Genomic DNA, 20,581 nt, shown 5'->3' with positions numbered 1-20,581 from the left:
GAAAAAAAAAGCCAATAAGCACAACATTAGATTATGCCTTCTGTTTAAGCAAAATGGATAAGCCTAGTGGAGATATCACTATTAACCCTTTAGTTGGAATTCAAAGGTTATTTAAATGTTTATAGTGTGCTTGGTGAACAGACATCACTATCTTACTGTGTATTACAGAATTGTAAGTTAATTCATTAAACAGTGCTGAACTATACAGCTGAACTTTCCTAAAGATGTTGATACTTACATAAATAGTTTAACCTGTAATAACATTTTCCCTCTATTACTTAAAACTTTCATTTAGACTATTCCTCATTTAAGTGGTAAATTAAAAACAAAATCTCAGAAGTTATTACATTTTACTTTAATAAAGAATTATTTCTAAAACAAAAGACAAAAGTTACAATATATATTTGACTAGTTATATTAAATCAGTATACTGTTTTACCCATACCTGCTATTTAGAAAAGCAACTGATATATAGTTTTGGAAAGGGAAAATTAAAAAAAAAATCAAAAAACCTAACTTGCAGAAAAAAAACCCTCTACACCAATAGTAAAGGGAGTTCTTTAAGCTCTTTAACAAATGATCTAAAACTGCTGGAACACAGGAATGTGAATGACTAAACAAACCCTTCAGTAAACATTCCCCAGCTGCAGTTTTCAGCCTAATACCAAGTTAAAATGCAGAGACTCCATCTACTTTCTGCAAAACAATTAAGCTTCAGAAGCAAAGCAACATTATATGATATACATGACTCACAAACATACTCACTGAAAACAAAAACCACTAGACATTTGTCTCTTAAAAACAGAAAAGACATGAAGTCTGGCACCAGTCTGCAATGCAAGAAAGACCATGTGATACTTAGACACTTGTGTATTAGTTTAAAAATAAGCTAGATAAGCATGTGATGAGTGACAATTTTGTACTTGACCTTTGCTTAAATAGCTCCTTTTCACAAAGTCCACACACATATCAACAAAATTCCTAAAAAATAAAAGCTAAAACCCTACTTCTCATCCCATGTCTTGAAGATAAACTCTAAAACCAAAATTCTACATGGTTAGTTTAGGAAAAATAAAAAACATATGTTTTGCAGGAGGAATTCAGAAAAAGAAATTAAAAAAAAAGCCTTGAAGTCTTCTTGTAAATCAAGCTGATGAAATTCAACATGCTAAGTTACAGAGACAGAAGCTTGGGGTGTATATTTCCAGTGGGAATATTTCACTCTGCCTAGCAGGCAAGGAATTTGGAAATAGAGTTCCTCTGTCCTGAGGCTGAATAGGCCTACAGGATTGCACAGGAAATGCTTTTAAGTCAGGAAATGGGGACGCATTCTGCATGGGATGGGGAACCCTTACTTTAGGGTCTTACTTTTTAAAGTGTCAAACCACAACACTTACCCCTGGAGTGAAGGTCTCCACCAGTATTAAGCAACTGCACTAACATCCATTGTGTTTGTCTGTATATCCTTGTGGGTTTTTCTGTTGCTGTTTATATCTATTTAAATATCACAGCATCACAGAGTGGCTGAGGTGGGAAGGGACCTCTGGAGTCCAAGCCCCCACTACTCAAAGCAGGGGCAACTAAAGCAGGTTGCTCAGTACCATGTCCAGACAGCTTTTGAGTATCATCAAGGATGGACACTCTACACGCTCTCTGGGCAACCTGTTCCAGTCTTCAATCACCTCTACTGTAAAAATGTTTTTTCTTACGTTTAAATAAAATTTCTTGTATTTCAATTTGTGCCCATTACCTCTTGTTCTGTCCCTGGTCACCACGGAAAAGGGCCTGGCTCCATCCTCTTTACTCGTCCCCCACACCAGGTATTTCTACATATTGATAAGAGCCCCCCGAGCCCGCTCTTCTCTAGGCTGAAGTCCCAGCTCTCAGTCTCTCCTCCTATGTCAGATGCTCCAAACCATTAATCACCTTCATGGCCCTACGCTGGACCTGCTCCAGTGTCTCTATGTCTCTCTTGTACTGGGGAGCCCAGAACTGGACTCAGCACTCCAGCTGTCTCACCAGGACTGAGCAGAGGGGAAGGATCACCTCCCTCCACCTGCTGGAGATGTTCTGCCAAGTGCAGCCCAGGAGGCTGTTGGCCACCTTTGCTGCAAGGCCACATCGCTGGCTCACGTTTACCATGTACTTTTATTTGTGAAAACAAGCCTTACAAATGTGTTTTGCACATTTTAAACAGAAGGTAATGAAATGTGTGCAAGTGTTTCATATTTTAGGCTAATCTCACAGTAAGTTTTGTGCTTTACGTAAGCACATATGATGATGACAGTGAGTGATTTTAGGTTTCAGGGGCAAAGCTGTTAACCCTATTCCTAGTAGCACAAAGCATTCTTTTAGGCATCTTCCTCCACTTCATTCAGTGTATTCAAGATACAGAGTAAAGACTTAAAGTCCCCAACCATTCCTGATGTATGGACTGAAAATCTCCATAAAAAGGGGAAACCAACAGTAATTCTGAAGGAGTAATAAATCATTGTAACTGGTCATGACCAAAAGAGGTTAAAAATGAAAAAAAATGAATTTTCACTTCCTACCACCACGCCTCCAAGAGTAACCATTCTTTTTCCTGAAATCAAAACCAAATAGAGCAATGGCAGAGAAAATTTTTCTCTACCTCAAAAAAGTCAGACAACTAAACTCCATTTGTAAGCATAAATCCTGTTTTAAGTAACACTGACACAATCCCACCAACAGGACAGCCTCGTTTCTCGACTCCTTGGCAAATGATACGCAAACAGGAAAGCACCAGCTTTCAGACTTGCAGTTGTGTCTGCAAGAAAGGAAGTTAACAGAAATCACACACACAGTTCCACTTTTCATCACATAAGCACATGCTGCCAGGGACATTTCATCTGGATTCATATTCTTGCTATACAGGACAACAACATGAGTCCCTGAAGATGGAAATGAAGCCAAAAGAAAAAGAACAGATTAAACAGAGGTCTGAGGACCTGTCTCCTTGACACGATGATATACATGAGCTAATACTACACTGTTGACTATAACTGTCATATTTAGGCTCAATCCATATAGATCTTTCATGTTTGTAAAGATGTTTTATGTATGACGAGTCAGGAGCTCCGTCAGACTTATGAAAGACTTCAGGAACAGTACTTGAGATGCTGATGGCAGCTTTTACTTTCGGGAGCTTTATAGACTACCGACACGCTTCATAGAGATACAGAGAAATACCTGATCTTAATTTTCTAGACACAGTACTCAGTGCTCACTTGACTGAAGCCTTCTGAACATCTTACACTATTACCGTGCATCAGAGCAGAAGGGAATACAGAACATTTGTACAAGCCTCACTCCACACTCCTCAACAGAACATAACAGGTACTAGCATGCTGAAAAAAAATTATACAACTATTTTTTGTTATAGTCTAAATATCTAAGATCTTATTTTACCACTTCTTTTTTCTTCCTCTCAGTTGAGCCTGGACTTAAGAAAAACAAGGATGACAAGTTGAATAAGGGAACTAATGGGTGATCTCTGTAAAGAGAGAGCAAACATGTGAAAGAGCTTCTCTGGTCAGTGAATTAATCTAGTTCACTTAATCTCAAATACAACTATGAATCAGTCAGGGTGGAACTGTCTCCAGGCACTTCTCAAATCTTCATTTCCGTATTTGTATTCTTCCACTCAAAAAGAAACCATCTTCTAGATAAAAACCCAAAACAGACATGGCTCTCCATGTCATCACATAATTGGTATCCAGCTGACGGAGGAAGGAATTACCTTTTGTTTATCATGACTTTTTTTGTTCCTCTCTCCCCATTTAGTGAAGCAGTACTCCATGGTGCTCTGCAGCACAGGGGTGCAGAAACACCTCAGCATTTTTTGGGATCTGCCTAGTACCCTCAGTTCCTAAAGCAGCAACTTGCAGAGAAATATGTTGATCCTGAAGGGACCAGAAACTCAGGAGTTCAATCTCATTTGTACTAGCAGATACTTAGTAAAACATACATTTGATTTACTCCGATAAGGTTAGTTGTTTTAGCTTTTCCATTGCACCAAGACTAGTCAAAAGAAAATTTAAAGCAAATATTTTAACAGGTTTTTATTAAGCCACCCTGCTGGTGAAAAAGTTGTGCGTCCCCCAAAATTTACAATTTTATTGCCCAAATTCCACAACTGGGGGTAGGGGACACTTCAAGTGCCTCTTTTAAACTTACTTATTCTTGGTTTAACTACTAACTCTTCTAACATGCACCTTGGAGTAAAAGCAAAAGGAGGAGGAGGAGGACAGAAATCTGCTCTAAGCATTTTACATTTTATTAGACTATTTGAAGCGCAAATAAAACTATTACTTAATTCAGTGTAATTTGTTTCTACAATTAGGAATCTGATTTTTTTTAAATCACATTTCAAGAATGACAGTCAAGAATAACAATGCAGAAAAATATGCAAATTGTGAGACTTTTCAATAATGTCAACACAAAATTTTTCAATTCTCAATGAGGAAAATTTCAACTCACCCCAAAAGTCCAAATTTCTAAATGTAGTTGCTATACAAACAGATAAAGGAATATACAGTGCAATTATAACAGAGATCGTGTAAATTATCTTAAAAATAAGGACCTTGTAAGCTAACAGGTTAAAATCTCACAGCTTATTTGAACTTCAGCATAAATATCAGAATTAGAGTGTTACGTTTTGAGTTTTTTCTTCCCCACATAAAGAAGCCATATAAAGAAAGATACTATCACATATAAAACACTTGAAATAATACTAATAATCTTGGAATATGTTACACGGGATTTTGTGCCACCTATGTTATCTGCCAAGCAGAATCTTAACATTCAACTTTTCAGTTATTATTTGTTTGGGGTTTTTTTAAACTACCTTTACTTCAGTGATTTTGCTCTTATTTCACATAGTGATCACAGTTAAAATGCCTTATTTCTCTCTATTTTTCAAATCTCATTAATTCACACAAGTCAATGAGAATACCATAAAAACATGCCTTCATGTACTTTGATAGATAATGCAAAATATAAATTTTTTGAGGCCCACCCATCTTATTCAGGAAGAACTATTTTTCCAGTAAAATTATCTCTAGGTCAAGTCTAAGAACAAATTCAAGCACAAGATGTTTCCCAATTCCGACTCTTCTTTGTATACATCCCTTAACACATTTCCCTGTCAGGTCTCAAAAAAAATTCCACCTTGACCTCAAAGGGCACAAGAGACACTTCAGTCAGACCCTTTGACAAGTTGTTTTCGTTTTTATTCACATTTAAGAAGTCATACCAACACTAGCAAAAGAGGTTATACTATTAGGCAACTAAAAGTTATCCAATTCTGCTGAGGAGCAGTAAAGACATGGGCACTTAACTTTAAACCCTTAAGTTGTATAACACTTTAAAACAGGCCATTAAAACCCCCAGAATTATGAGTATGTAAAAGCACAGACATTTCTCACACTAACATTCAGCAAGAGAGTATTTTTTCAAAACAATGGCTTCTCTAGTCCTTGAATTGTTTTTCTAGTTTTGGGGTTTTTTAATGTGAAGAGCTGGGACTAAAGGCAACACAATATTAATTATGACATATGAGGGTATTTCTCAGTATTTACTGTAATCTGAGAAATGAATAAAATGTTTCTCAGGATTCTGTCCAGATTCCCCTTAGGAACTATGAATGTGGGCGTTAAGAGAAGGGATGCAAATGAATGCTCTTCTCAACAAGAAAGAATTTATCTCCAACCTCAGAAAGCATATTGATGTCAGAACTACAGATATATGAAATTGCAAACAACTTCAAAATTATCTCTTCTCATTCAAGCAGATTAGAACATGTCGCTCGTTGCGTGATCCAAAACCACTTCTGTACGTAAGCATCTGCCAAAAGGCAGGCAGGAAGTCACCTTACAAAGTTGTGTGCTAACCTGTGATCAGGTTCCAGTATGTTAAAGCTGTTTCATTTTCTGAATCAATCTTCAAAATAATCAGAAGTGTAGCACTGAAAGGAATCATCTGAAACTGCAGGAAACTATATATCATAGTTACACAAAACAGAATCAAGCTTGTTTTCCCCCGACAACCTTTTTGTCACATAGTTTAACTTGAAAATTTGGGATTGTGTTAAATTCTGGTGATCTTCCACTTGGGTTAACAGAGTAACAGAACTGTGCAGTGCGGGAAGCCACCTCGTGACGAAGCAGGACAAGTATGCCTGGAGCTGCCCAAAGTTTTAATAAGATGACGCAGTTGGAGCATGTGATTACTGCTGTTTTTCTCACTGACTTAGAAGTTGTGTGGTGTACTGGAGTTTAGAGAATTGCATAGTGATTTCTGGCAACTTTTATGAGTCTTCCTGAATCTTCTAAGTGAACTGTGAAATAGCAAGTTTTCTGAAGATGAGACGTACAAGAGCAAAATAAAATGTGCCAAAATGTATAAGGAGAAGGTTTGATGGAAATTTTAAACTCATGATGGCACTATATGCAGAAAAGTTAAAATTTGTGAGGCTGAGAGGAAATAACATAAGGGAGGCAAATGTGCAAAAATGGAAACAATCAAAAACACCTATTTTTTTCTAACTCAATGCAGAAGTCATTCAGCAGACTCAAAAGAGGAAGCTTTCATGAACCAGAAGAAATAGCTGTAGAATTTGTGTGTACTTAAACAGCATTTCTCATTTCTCAACAACGGAGAGCTCAAGAAATAGCATGAACACAAAACATTGCACAGCAAGAATTCAAGGCCAGTAATGCTTGGTGTGTACAAATAATGTGTCATAATGATTTCTGCCTATGGCAAAGAACTTTACCAACATGCACCTCCTGACTCCACTGAAAAACCTCACTGCATGAGAACAGCATATGATTGGACTACGTAAAGAGCCAAGCGGATGATGCAGATTAGCTGTCAATTTACTTTGACATGTCAGCAAACTGCACCATTGAAGAAACAGGCATGAAATCCATCATCCTACAAACAGGGGAATGAAAAATATGTGTTACAGTACAGTTGGCTTTATTAGCAGATAGTATGGAATTGCCGTTGTGTGTTATTTTGAATAGTAGAATAATGCCAAAGAAACAACTATTTACTGGAATAATTCTTAGGTGTCATATGTCAGTAAACTTAATAAAGGACTGGCTGAACATTTCTTGGAACAGGACACAACGTATGCTGTTCATTAAAAACACGCTTGTCCTAGATCCATTCAAGCAGCATTTAACAACAGCAATGAAAAATACAACCCAAGAAATGAATACTAGTCTTCAAGTCATACCACAAATGATGTCACAACCACAGGTATCTGACGTACTAGTGAAAAAGTCCTTTAAAGACCCTTTGAACTTCTTAATTTTTTTTCTCTCAAAATGATTCTTGGCAGGGGATCATGCTCTAATACCTATAGGGAAAGTAAAGAAGCCCAGTCTGGGATTACTTTGTCATTAAATTAAGACAGCATGACATCAGAGAAATTCACATGTTGTAGTTAAAGGGTTTCACAAGTTCTGTAGTTAAAATCCCATGGATAGAGTTGAAGTTCAAAGAAGTGAGTTCAAGCAGTGAAGACTCTAAAAATGAGAAAGAAGTAGTATCGTAAGGAGAGTAACAGTGGCAGAAATCATGAAAATGTGCAAAGCTGAAAGACAACAGTCAGTGTTAAGAGAAAAAAATTACCTTATTTCAGGCAAATACCTCGTGAAAAGTATATACCCTAATTATATATTGAATACAGGTATGTAATAAACTTTTTGTGTATAAACATCTTTCTTTTTGTGAGGGATCATCTTGAATTCAAAGTTATCTTCCTTTCAGGTTAGCACGGTAGCAAACATTTACTCTAGAAGAATTTGCAAAACATCTATATCATATTCACTACTCATCAAAGCAATCTTGTATAATACAGGTCAGCACAAATGGCAGAACTACCATGTGCAACAGTAATAGAAATTGAAGACATCAACAGCTTCCACCTTCCCAGGAGCAGATGGGAACTTATTATACTAAACTCCAGACAGTCCAACAAAGTTCACCAGGCCTAATACCTACTGAGGAACGAAGAGGACCATAGCTGCCTCCACCAATATAACCAAAGGGGTAACTCCTCCTGCCCTCAGCTGTTGATTTCAACGAGCAGCTCCTGTTAATGGACACTAGAGGCTGGGTTTTTTTGGCACTGAAGGAAGTACAAGTCTACCCTACAGAATCAGCTATGGCAACCTTTGATGTTTGGGGAAAGACAGAAATCAAGCTACTCAGGAGGGAGGAAACAGTTCTTTCCTGGCACCAATCCAACTACTCTCTTTCCTGCTTTCTTAAATTACCTTTCTACATAGGCTGCCCAAGGAAACTAACTAGTAAACGCAATACTTCTCACTTACTCTGCATGAGGAAGCATAGGTGAGCAGGCACATTCTTAGCAGTGGGGACACAGAACAAGACAGACACACAGAGAACAGAAATGACAACAAGCACAACAGTTGGTAAGATGAGAATGTCAGCCACACAGATGTATCATCTCTTTATAATAAAACAATAGATTTTTTTTTTCTGTGTTCTCAGTGAAATTGTTACCATGTAGCACCTAGAGATTTTATAGCAGACTGTTATAAATAATTCTTCAAATGTGAATTATTATAACTGCAAGAAATTAGTAATAACTGAAAAAAGCGATCTTTCAGACACTGTCATCAATATGCTATTTAAATATCTAATTAGGAAATAATGACCTTGGATGTGAGTTACAGTAAGTTGCAGTGGAAAGAGACCTTAGGCAAAGAAGTAGACTGTTAAAACTTTCTGTTGTAAACAACTGTTTTTCCTTTTCCCTCTGTTACAGCAGTGTGGTTTCTGCAAGCTTTGGAATACTAGCTTTTCAGATTTTATGATTAAAATTAAAAAGCCTTCCATATAGATACACACGACTGTGCCATCTATCATTTGCATTATGTAAATTATTTTGTGAAGTGTGCCAAAGCAGAACAGATTGATATCTGGTACATGCATGGTTGAAATACATGCTTAGTATACAGTATAGCTAGAATCTAAATATATGTACATGCAAATATTGATTAAAATGTAAACAAAAAAGCCTAATGCAGAGCTTTGCTTTCAAAAACACATACACTATCTTTCCAGCCTTTCTACCTTCTCTGTTTTCTGAGCATAACTGACATGACAGGCTCTGGCATGTCACAGATGTTTGAGCTAAATAGTTATGAAAAGTGTCCATTTAAATATTATAAGCTAAGGTAGGGCCAAAGTAATTGTACCATTTCATATTTCCTGGGGAATTAGCTCTAAGCATTTACCTGGAATTCAAGTAAAAGTAAACATAATATGTGGTAACACGATATGTAATTATATAACTATATTAATTATAATCAGAAGAAATACTATTTTGCCTCTAAGCACAATATTGAATGCAAACCAAAACATATATTGATGTTGTATTCTAAAATCAAAATCTTTCAACTGCAGTGTCACATGAGTATCTTGAAAAGTTAAACATTAAAATGTAGAAAAACCTATGTAATTCATGAACAAACTAAACCAAGTAAATTGAAGACATAGAATTCATCCTTGTAAATATTCAGTCAATGATTTTTACAAAATATGAACAGATTCGTAATTCAGACTCATTATTCATCCAAGATACAAGACAGCAATATTTTAGGAGACGATAGAAAAGTTGAAAACATTGTAGCATAGTTGGATAGACAAAAGTATATCAGCAGTTGCCAAAAAACCAAGTCTATCACTGTCAAACAGTAGGTAACCCAATTTTTCACATACCAGAAACATTTCCGTTTTCCACCCTATATATATTGTTATCTAGAGATAACAATGGGGAAGGGAAGAGATTTGAGTTCACATCAGTAAACACAGAAAGCCAAAGAAATAGTGGTTCTTCTGCTGAACTGATGAGATTATTACTGAAATATCCCACTAATTTCAGCACAGGAGAGCAATGGCTTCACAAGCTCTCAAGACTTGAGACATAATATCCTCTCCTAAGCAATCGAAGATATTTTGATATGGTTTAAAGATGGTGCCTCCAGAAAAGTCATCCCACTTATAAAGGAATCGGAGATTATGTGAATGCACAAAGCATTTTCAAAGGTAGACCAACAGGTGTAGATGATGTTTGCTGAACGCCGCAAAAAGGCAGAAGTCTAGCTCAGCCAGTTCGATTCGCCAAAAATCTGGACAGGCAACACAGGCCACTGCAAGAGCTCAGGGATTTAACAGTCACAATTAGGGCCTCTTTTTATGGCCTTACCAAATAGTAATATGCTACCATAATTATAAAAATTCTAGTGCATCCTAGCTGATCTCTATACTACTTTGCTAAATATCCATTTTAAGTAAGAGACTATCACTCTTCAGACAGGCTGGACCACGGTAAATATGCAGTTAATCAGCACAGGGTGCTGCTTTATAATCCACATCCACCTTGTTTATGACCACATTCACTTTCTGGAGCTCCATAGTGCCAAATAATAGTGCGGATCTGCAGTCACTCTGTGGTACACGGGTCTCACATTACTGAGGATCCTTTGAGTGAGGGCTTAGTGTTGAGATCCATCCACTGAAATGAATTTGCTGTGATACAGTTGTGCTTAGGCATCCGGCCACATTAGTCTATTTTTGTTGTTGTTGTTTTTTAACCCCCAAAATAAAACCCCCAAAACAACCAACCAACCAAAAAACCCCAACCAAACACCACACACCCCCCCCCCCCCCCCCCAAACCCCCAAAATAACAACAGACAATAATTTCAGCAAGGCCAGGCACTTACTCTAGCTTCCAGTGCTGCAAAAAGAGTCGTGTACCCTGAGCCACAGCCCTAATCCTCAAAACAAAACAAACAACCCAGAGACAAACAATCCCTTCCCCCCAACAAAACCAACAAACCCCACAAAACAAAAAAAAGACAGACCCTAAATTGCATCAGACCAGTCTCCCAACTCTGTGTTCAACATGGTTCAGTCCTATGTCATGTGCCCCTGGGCCCCTGCTTCTGCACCTGAGCCTGGTTAACACTTGACTCACTGCAGTACTGTCAGATTAATAACTAGATGCCTGTTTCACTGATAAAAACCGTAGCATCCTCAAGTGCTCCCAAGGACCTCAATATCTCGCACTGGAGTATCTTACGCTGGCAAAGGAATAAATACTGTTCTAACTGAAATCTACACATCTGCCAGTGTACTGGCACCAAATGATTCCGAAGCAATAATTATCCCTCCATCAGAGAAGGCAAACAGAGCCACGTGCCTCTCTTCCTGATCTTTCTGTTTGTAAACCCCTCAATTCTGAGATGATGCCACTGCCTCCCTACGCACTGCCATACAGGGAAAGCCACTGATATTTCTTGTTCGTGAGACATCTCAACCAACTGCAGCAATCAAAGAGACGGAATATGATGTGCTTTTAATACTGAGAACAGCCTGAAATACGTGCTGATTCAATGAAGACTACCTATAGCAAAATCAGTCCATGCATACCACCAAAGACTTTCCAGACCTCTTAGCAGTGTTATTTTACATTTTTTTCTAACCTAACACCACCTCATAGGTACCTAGTTATTAACCACCAAAAGTAAGTAAGGAGAAAATCATCTAGTGCTGAGAAGTTTTAGAATGTGACAAAAGTTAACTAAATCAAATATTTCAGATATCCACATTAAAAAAATTATAGAGTTAAAAGCATTTCACTTAAGTTTATGTCCTCTTTTTTTGGCACCATTTAAGAAAAAAACAAAACCAAACAATTACCTACACTTTAATGGACATACAAGTCCAGGGTATTTTATATACTTGATCCTAAATAAATACTGAAATGCAATATATAGAAAGACTATTATGTGACCTCATATGAAATTAAAATGCAACTCTTGGAGAAGATTCAGTCCTCATACTCCCCAATTCATCATAAAACTGAAAAAGCTGCTTAAAACAAAGTTATGAAAGAATAGAATTTTAACCTTTCACAATTCATAACCAGGGAAATATTCCTGCCTGGGAACATCAGGATTGACAATAGTAACTGTAAAGCTTATTTTTTTTATGATGAATTTTTGCTTACTTGATTCATAAAACAAATCAGGTACTATATATAGAACTACGGGTTTTTTTAACTCATCTGCTAGGTTCAGATCCATCAGCAGCTTAGAAACATTCTGAATGACCACCACTACAGAGCTTCAAAGCATGTCTTAAAAAAACCCTACAAAATTGCAAGATGCATCAAGGACTTGTAAACAAAGTCCTAAGCACTACTATGTATGTTCACTATCAACACAAAGTTTGCTGGCAAGGACTGTCCCATGAGAAGAAAGTTTGCATTTCTTCAACATTGAGAATACTACATTTGAAGTGTTATGCCTTAATTAGTATTTAAGACTCAAAAGCAGATCTGAAAATCTTTCTGAGATAAAGTAACATGCTGATTGTCCGTAAGATGCGCTAGCACTACAGGAGTAATCTATCGGATTTGGTTGGATGGGTAATTCTAATTTACTTTTCATTTTAGTAATGCTTTTAAAAGCCCTTCTCCCAAAATAAAACATACACAGATGTGCAGATTGAGAAGTGGCCAGTGTTTCTGCTGAATTACACAGTCCTCTCAGTACGACTGTGGTTCTATACTCCCCCAGAACTACACTCAAACCCAGATGCTCAATTTGCTGGGCTGAATCTTAAACATCTCCCCGTGCTCTGAGTGGCTTAATAGGGGAATCTATAAAAGTAACAAGAGAATGGGACTATATGGGATTCATGCAGTGTCTTCAGATGAGGGGGAACAGGCAAACTTGGACAGAGACTTGGTCCTTTGATTATGTTCATACTGCAAATTTAACACGAGTTGCACCAGATCTTAGCTCTCAAGATAGTCTAATGCATGCATGCACACTGCTATGTTCCTTTTGGTTTTGAATCCCCTATATAATGTGTGCTTAGATTTCTTCTCTAGCCAGCCACATCAGCAGTACAGAAAGCACTTAAGTGAACCTATGCGCAAACCCACCCAACAGTAAGTTCTAGTGTTCATAATACACTCCTCTCGTACTTCCCAAGGCATCCAGGCAAAGCACAAATAAAATGGTATTTGAAATGTATATGAGTGGTAGCAGCTTGGATATAAGGGAGCTCAGGCCATGCCAACAACACAGATATATCAATAAGTATAAGTATAATAATAAATAGTCTAAGCTACCGAGTAGAGTTCAGGATACAGAATTACTTAATTAAAAGGTGGAAGGACCAAGTCTTGATCCCATTAAGAAGAGCTGTCTAAATGGTTACATAGGTTATGAGATTGGCACTAAATGAAGATTAGATCATGAGGAGAAAAGATTTTTCCCGAGATCAAAATGAAGCTGTAATGCAAAATGGATTTGAGAACATTTCTCTTACTTCAAACTAACAGAATAATCACATTAGGAGATTAGTGAAAAAATTATGCCTTTTCTCCAAACATCATTTAACATACTATTCTACTACTATTACCTTGCTTGTTCCAGTAAGATGACCTGTACAATACATGCTTAGGACATGAATAAAACTGAAAGAGATTGAACCAAATGCCCTTAATTCAAAGCAGAAAATTATTTTTGAGGACAGGAACAAATCACTGTTTCTGGGTTCAGATCCACTAGTATCACTGCAGAACTTACTAGATATTAAGACAACTATCCAAGCTCCGCTGGAATCACTGATTTTTATTAACTGCCTATTCTATAGAAAAAAAATTGAACAATTGATTTGAAAAACATTGACAAATGTTTTCTAAGTGATAATAGAGAAAGCGAACAATACAGGAAGAAAGGGTCACTTATTCCTTAAGGAAAAGTTACAGAAGTCAATCTACAGCTTGTATGGGATACTGGGATGGTCAGGATTCCTCATGTATTTGGCACATGGAAAAATTAAGATTCTCTAACGTATCTTTGTGTGTCAGAGAAGTCTGATAAGTCTCTTGTCCCCCTATTCTGGCACTCAACCATAGTATCCACGAACATACTTGGAAACTCTGAAACATGTTGCTCCTGGGATGGAAGGTTTTCTCTAGAGTCACAGTCTGTTGACGGAAACCACTAACTGCCATGGTAAATTAAACAGATAAAGATAGCTTGGATTTCTAAATGAGAAAACAGCAAACCTCAGAGCAACCCAACTCAACAGTAGAAAAACCTGCCCATTACTTCTGAAAAAAAGCAAACATTGAACAAGATCCAGGTCCCTCTGAGGGCATAGCAACACCTTTTTAGGGACAAATGCGCCACTGTGTCAAAACTCTGAGCTGGCTCACAACGGACAGAAGCAGCACTTGTCTTCACAGATATTCCATATCTAATGGGGTTTCATTTTGGTTTGTTTTAAATTATTATTATTATAATAGACTGCATACTGTAGTGGAGACATAGTATGTTTGTCCCTTGATAGGACAGACTTATTCATGCAAAGGAACAGCTGAGGAGGCTCATGTACAGCAGCAGCCTGGGGAAAACACAGAGGGACATGTGCATACGTAGGCATGCATTTGTGCATGGGCAAGTAAGGAAAAAGTTCACAATTATACAAGGACAGAACCCTTCAGCCCAGGAAATTTTTTCTTCTCCATGTTTGAGAGAAGAAGGAATCAATAACAAGAAGCCCCAAGTCAAAATTACTGAAGAGAGTTTGACATAACAAATCTTATTCTACAGTGTTGCATTTCAATTGCACCCACATTCTCAGACACAGTTGTACGAGAATGAGACACATCTTAGCAATCAGTGTGTTTGCAGGCTCCCAAAAATAAACTGGTCCTACTGAATTCTCAGGAGAATAGTTCCAGCTGGCAGGTGTCCACGTACTTAATGGTATTTGTGCTACTGGAAAGCAAAAGGGGTTAGTGTGAGCAGTCAAAGACTCCAGCACTTTGGAGCTGAGGGATACATATGCTCCAACAAGCCTTTTCTTCCCCCACAGAATTACAGAAGAGGCAAAGAGTTCATTAAGACCCCACATGTAAATAGTAACATACCACCATCTGTCACAGCCCTGTGGGCACCATCAGGCCTTAACTGACCTGACCAGCCTCAGCTGCTGTCTCCAGCAGCCCCCTCTGGGCCAGGAGCCCCAGTTAAGCTCAGGCCTGTGTCCCCAGTCCCGGCTTGAGCTTAAATACCATGCCTGCCTCCAGCCCTGTGCTCATCTCCAGGATGGACCTCAGACCTGCGTTATATGTAGCCGCCTCCCCAGTCCTGTCTCCAGCTCCTATCCTTCTGATCCTGACTGGAGCCTCTGGAGAGGCCCAGGCCCTGGTTGATCGTTTGCCATGTCTGGGACTGCTGATGGGTCCTACTACCAGCCCCCAGCTTTGCCCACAGTGCTCAGGCCCCGTGGCACAGGGTGTCCCGTTGGTGTGGGCACCGCCTCTGCTGGTGGCACCCTCGGGTCCCTTCTTGTCCTCCCCTCAAGGAGCAGCCCTGCCCATGCTCCTCCCAGACGCTATCACTCAAAAGCATCAGAAAAATATATTTCTAAAGAGGAAATCACTATTTTTAGCTAAGTATTTCTTACTATTTTAAGACCTTCCAGTCTGATCCAAATTCATCTCTCAATAAAGAGCACTGTACCAAAAACTAATCTTCAAAGTTTTCTCCTGTCTTTACACAGAGAAAACAGCTCAGATCAAATGTTGTGTTGGTACTAAAAATTGCCATAGCCAGGCTGCTAAGGCAAAGCTGATAAAACGAACACAGTCCAGTTACAGTACGTAACACATCAAAATATTTTTATATTTTTAGAAACTGCTGAGCACTGCTGCCTTTCTAAAGCTATGCTTTAATTTTCAAACCCAGAGTAGTAAACAAAAAAGTCACCTGCAATACACAGGTGGAGAGGTTGGGGAGGAGGAAGGAGAAGAGAAGGACAGGAAAACGCAATAACCTGTATTTCAAGAGACACAGGATTCCTTGAGCATGCGATATAACATAGAATGGGACATTAGTTAATTTAGATGTCTTATAAAACTGACTTTTTTGAGGTTTTTAGAATACTCTGGTCTTATCAAGTCATATTTGACTTTATTCTCCATGAAATAAATATATTTTTGTGGTTTCTAGTATTTTTTAGATTATTGTATGGTATAAAATACATATTCTATTGACCTGAGAACAGCAATAACTACTAAGCAAAGTAATTAGTGTTTGTAAACTACCAGGTTCTAAATAAAAGGTTTTGCAAAGGTAACATGTTAGGGAGATGTTAATTGTCTGCAGTTTGATCAACTTGGGAAATATTTTTTTTAAAATCCACTATGAAAATACATTTGTTCAAAATATTTTTAAAAAATTTTTTTTTCAAAAGGTTGTTACTCTCATCAGCCCCCTAATGCCAAGTGTATATGCCCTACAGTACCCTGCCTGTATTAACCTCTATAATTAGGCTAGCAATAACCTGGTATTGAAAATAGCAATACATTTTACCATCTTAAATGCACTACAACCAATCAAGACATGTAAACAAGACCATGGCTCAATCAGTTGCACCCTGACAACATTTACAACTATAAAGATATTATTACATTAGATTGGGATAAATATTAATGGAAAAGAAAAATTTATACCATCTGAAACTTAGACACAACCAAACATAAAAGAATACTTTGCTTATTTTTAATCATGAAACGGATTTTGATCACATGGGCCCAAACAAGATGTCAACAGGAAAGACAGTAAGGGAAAAAATTTAGATCACTTAAAGTAACTGCACCAGAAGAGCTCATACACAGACTTTAAAAACAATCAATGCATGAAACAGCAGTTTAAAAAGGTATTATAATTTAGCAATATGACAAAACATCACCCATATGTTTACCATAAGTCAGCGGAAGAAAAAGTAACCACACTAAGCCCTGAACTGGTATTCTGACCTAAATAGCACACTAGGTTTTACAGCAAATTATGAAGGCAAGATGAAAGACGAGAGAAAGAGGAGAATAGCAAAACTCTTTTATGAAATGTTTATGAATGTGCTAGGCAAACTCAAAACAAAGAGAGCTAAGATCTACCACATTGTTTTTCGCTAAGCAGTAAGTTCGCACCTACCTGGGATGCCTAGAGCAATGCATTTTATATTTTACCACCTAGGAAATTACTCCATAAGTTGGAGAAGATGGGAAAATCAGAAAAGGACTTGTGTGGGTGTTGGTTGGTTGTTTCAGGTTTTTTTAGGAAACTGACCAAATGGGAGATGACCAAGTGGAGCTGAGAAAAGGAATGCATGGAGGGAAGGAAGATGAAAATAGAATTCCTCAAAGCAGAAATACAGAACAGAAAAATGCTTGTAGTCTTATGGAAAAATGGGCATCCAAATTTGCTTGATAGGCAGAGGGTAGCTTATTCAAACAAAGAAAAGGCTGAAATATAAGCATGATAACTCTTTACAAACAGAGGTACAAGAAGCAAATAACTGTACCTAGTCTAGCCATTAATACATCTAGGCTGACAATCAGGCGTTTACAGATCTTAATGAGTTACCAATGATATTCTGGAACTGCCTTCTCAGAAATCAGAAGAGCACAGGGGAAAAAAAAAAACCAAACATACCAAACTCTAAATGCTTTTTTCTTCTCCAATTTTCTTAGGACTTTTTCTTTTGAGAAAGAGTTAGATGAACTTACAAAGAGGACTGCATGATTGTATGCAGCCCTGGAGCAGCAGAAGTCTTGTACCCAAATAAGCAGGGTTTTATTTTCCAGAAAGAATGCCATTTAAAATCTTTTACTATTTAAAAGTGGTCATCCTGCCTCCTTCTGTGTAACTTAGGAGTAATACACCAGGCCTGCAGAAAGAGATAAATTGAATTCCTCGGCAGTACTGAATGTTTTATAAGTTTGGAAGATTCTTACCCTGTATTGATGGAAATGATTTCTATCAGTGGATTCTTCCTAATCTTTGGCAAATCCAGTCGTGCTCCCCCCAGACGTTTTCCATTATCCTTTTTCTGACCCAGCAGTCTCACAGAATGACCTTCAAATGAAGCACAAAAATGCAGTCAATACAAAGGACAAGTCCCATCGTATTTGTTTTGACTTGCTTTTCTTCACAAGTAGTGTTTACACTTCAAAGATTGAAAATGAGAATGAGATGTAGTGATTTATTTCCACCAGCTGGAGCATTTAAAAAGAGACACTAACAGGTAAAATAAATCATGTTAAAATGAACAGATTATTTCATCCAATTATCTTTTCACACTTGCATTTTCTGGTTTATTCAATTAAAATGATCGAAGCAGTTTCATTTCCAGATTCTCGAGCAAATATCAACAAAGCAATATTTAAATAAGTTGTATGGTGGGATTAAAATATTTTTCCCAAAAATTTCATTCAAACCTAAATTACTACGTAATAAACAACTAAATATTTTTAGCTTATTATATGGAGAACCTCATATGGAGAACCAATGCATTTCAGTCAAAGTTACATGACTGTGTAAGTCTGAGAGAAAGTGCTGTGAAGCATATCCTGATAACAAATTCATGGCTAAGCTGACTACGAAGATTTATGCATATTCCTCCCACACCAAGGAGACTGCAGGTCAGAAAACTGCCTCAACTCCTTTCCTGAAGCCAATATTATTCAGAGAGCAAAATACAAATACTATCACCAACTGCCTACAACAGTACATCAGCCATACCACGTCAAGTCCTATATTGAAAGAGCACAAATGACAGGGTTCACTAATATTCAGAAGCAAGATCTAACAATGAAGAATAAAAACAATTACGTGTATATTATTGCAACAGGTAGTGTAAAATGGGCCCAGGTTATAAACATAAGACTTGTATCATTTATTCCACAAAGCAGATAAAAGCGAGCAAGGGAAACCTAATGCTAGATACCTGAAAAGAAGTGGAAAGTAACCACTACTTGGAGTGGAGGAAAGAGAGAAAGCATGTATCTGTTGAAGTTGGAAAACTCTTAGACAGTACATGAAACTACAGCTACAACCTGTCAAGTATTTCAGAAAAGAAAAAAAACCTACCCTAAAAAGGAAAAGGGTGGGGGGCGAAAGGAAAGCAATGAACTATGAAGTACTACCTGAGCTACATTTAGCACAGCAAAGTAGATAACCAATTCAGATCAATTAAAAACCATTCTCAACGAAATCTCCTAACTTACGCTACCAACAGCTATTTACAAAACTAATTCATCCATCAGTTAAAGTCTTTCTCCACTACCTGTTTTGAGGAGTCATTAATTAATTTCTTAATAATGTGGCATTCATACTCTGAATTTATTTCTGTGATACGGCAACAACAACTTGGAAATAAACAACTACTTCTGGCATACCATCTTTCCCATCTTTTTTAAGACACGTGAAAATTCTCAATCAAAAACGTGATCTAAAGAAGAAGTGAGCAGGACTGGCCTGATATCATATGGGTTAATGCTAAAATGAGACATCGTAACTTCAACAGGAATTAAAAGGCGTTATTTTTGCAGTTGCATTTGACAAAAATTTCATTACATCCTGCTGTGAATTTAGCAATATGGTACTTGTGCTATTAACATTTGCTAAATTATTCACTTCTACCTTTTCATGACAATAACAGCAATATCTTTGTCTCACAACACAATCAGTTATTTTCCAATCCAATGCTCCATTAAGGAGTTGCAAGCATGGCACCATTTTATTTACTTGTATAACAAGAGTGATTGCATTATGGTAGGCATAAAAATTAAACTAGAAGCAGAGAACATTCCTTTTTGTATTTCCTAATACTGTGGTTTATTTGGAATAAACCAGTTTATCCATTTTTTAAATATTCAATTATATTACCGCATTAAAACTGTATTTGGATTTATGGCTGAAAATATAGTGGAATGATTTACAGTTTTCTTAAAACAATCAGGCTTAACAACATAACAACAAGCTACCCAAAATTTAAAATTCATACATTTAGAATTGGGGTCAAACCACCACTCTGAAGTTTAAAAAACAAAACAAAACAAACCACAAAAACAACCTGCCCCCCTTTCAAAGTAACATCTCAGAGAGCAGAACCAGTGAAGCATGATCTCCTCTGAATGCATACCCTCACAACGAACAGCTATGTCAATTACTGCTCTCTAGTAAGAATTTAGCTCATGCTCTCCCTTTCTCATACTGGGAGCATTAATCAGAGGCAAACTTTTTCATGGAATTTCTGGAAGAAGAGTATCCTTTAGACTACAAAACTTGTCACAGATCTGTTTGAAATTTGTCAAAGGACTAAAAACTAGTAAGGAGGGAGGGAAATGGAGATAATGACAGACCTGTGCAGGAGGCACAACTTTATAATCCATGTTTTCTTAGGAAAACAGGGGAAAAAAAACAAACACTACGGTAGCCTAGAAAATCTTGTTAACCAAAAGTACTACTTCTACCTTCTCACAGATCGTGACTCCCACAATTGGAGTGCTGCAATGGATGGCTATAAACTCTTCAGAAGGGACAGGCGAGGAAGGAGAGGCGGCGGGGTGGCTCTGTATGTTAGGGAGTGTTTCGATTGTATAGAGCTTAACGATTGTGATGATGATAAGGTTGAGTGTTTATGGG

At 37.5% G+C, this 20,581-nt stretch overlaps 1 protein-coding gene across 1 annotated transcript in view; it reads right to left on the bottom strand.

The window, feature by feature from the left end:
• The window catches only part of CDKAL1 (CDK5 regulatory subunit associated protein 1-like 1), a 436,847-nt gene that overhangs the window by 254,054 nt on the left and 162,212 nt on the right, over positions 1 to 20,581 (bottom strand). The window contains exon 7 of the mRNA XM_009326510.1: positions 17,890 to 18,010. Within this exon, the coding sequence (XP_009324785.1) occupies positions 17,890 to 18,010 (121 nt within the window). The remainder of the gene's footprint in view (positions 1 to 17,889; positions 18,011 to 20,581) is intronic.

Source organism: Pygoscelis adeliae, unplaced genomic scaffold (assembly GCF_000699105.1).
Source record: "Pygoscelis adeliae isolate BGI_AS28 unplaced genomic scaffold, ASM69910v1 Scaffold186, whole genome shotgun sequence".
Classification (NCBI taxonomy): domain Eukaryota; kingdom Metazoa; phylum Chordata; class Aves; order Sphenisciformes; family Spheniscidae; genus Pygoscelis; species Pygoscelis adeliae.
The sequence above is the reverse complement of the archived record's forward strand: the minus strand, read 5'-3'. Positions and strand labels throughout refer to the sequence as shown.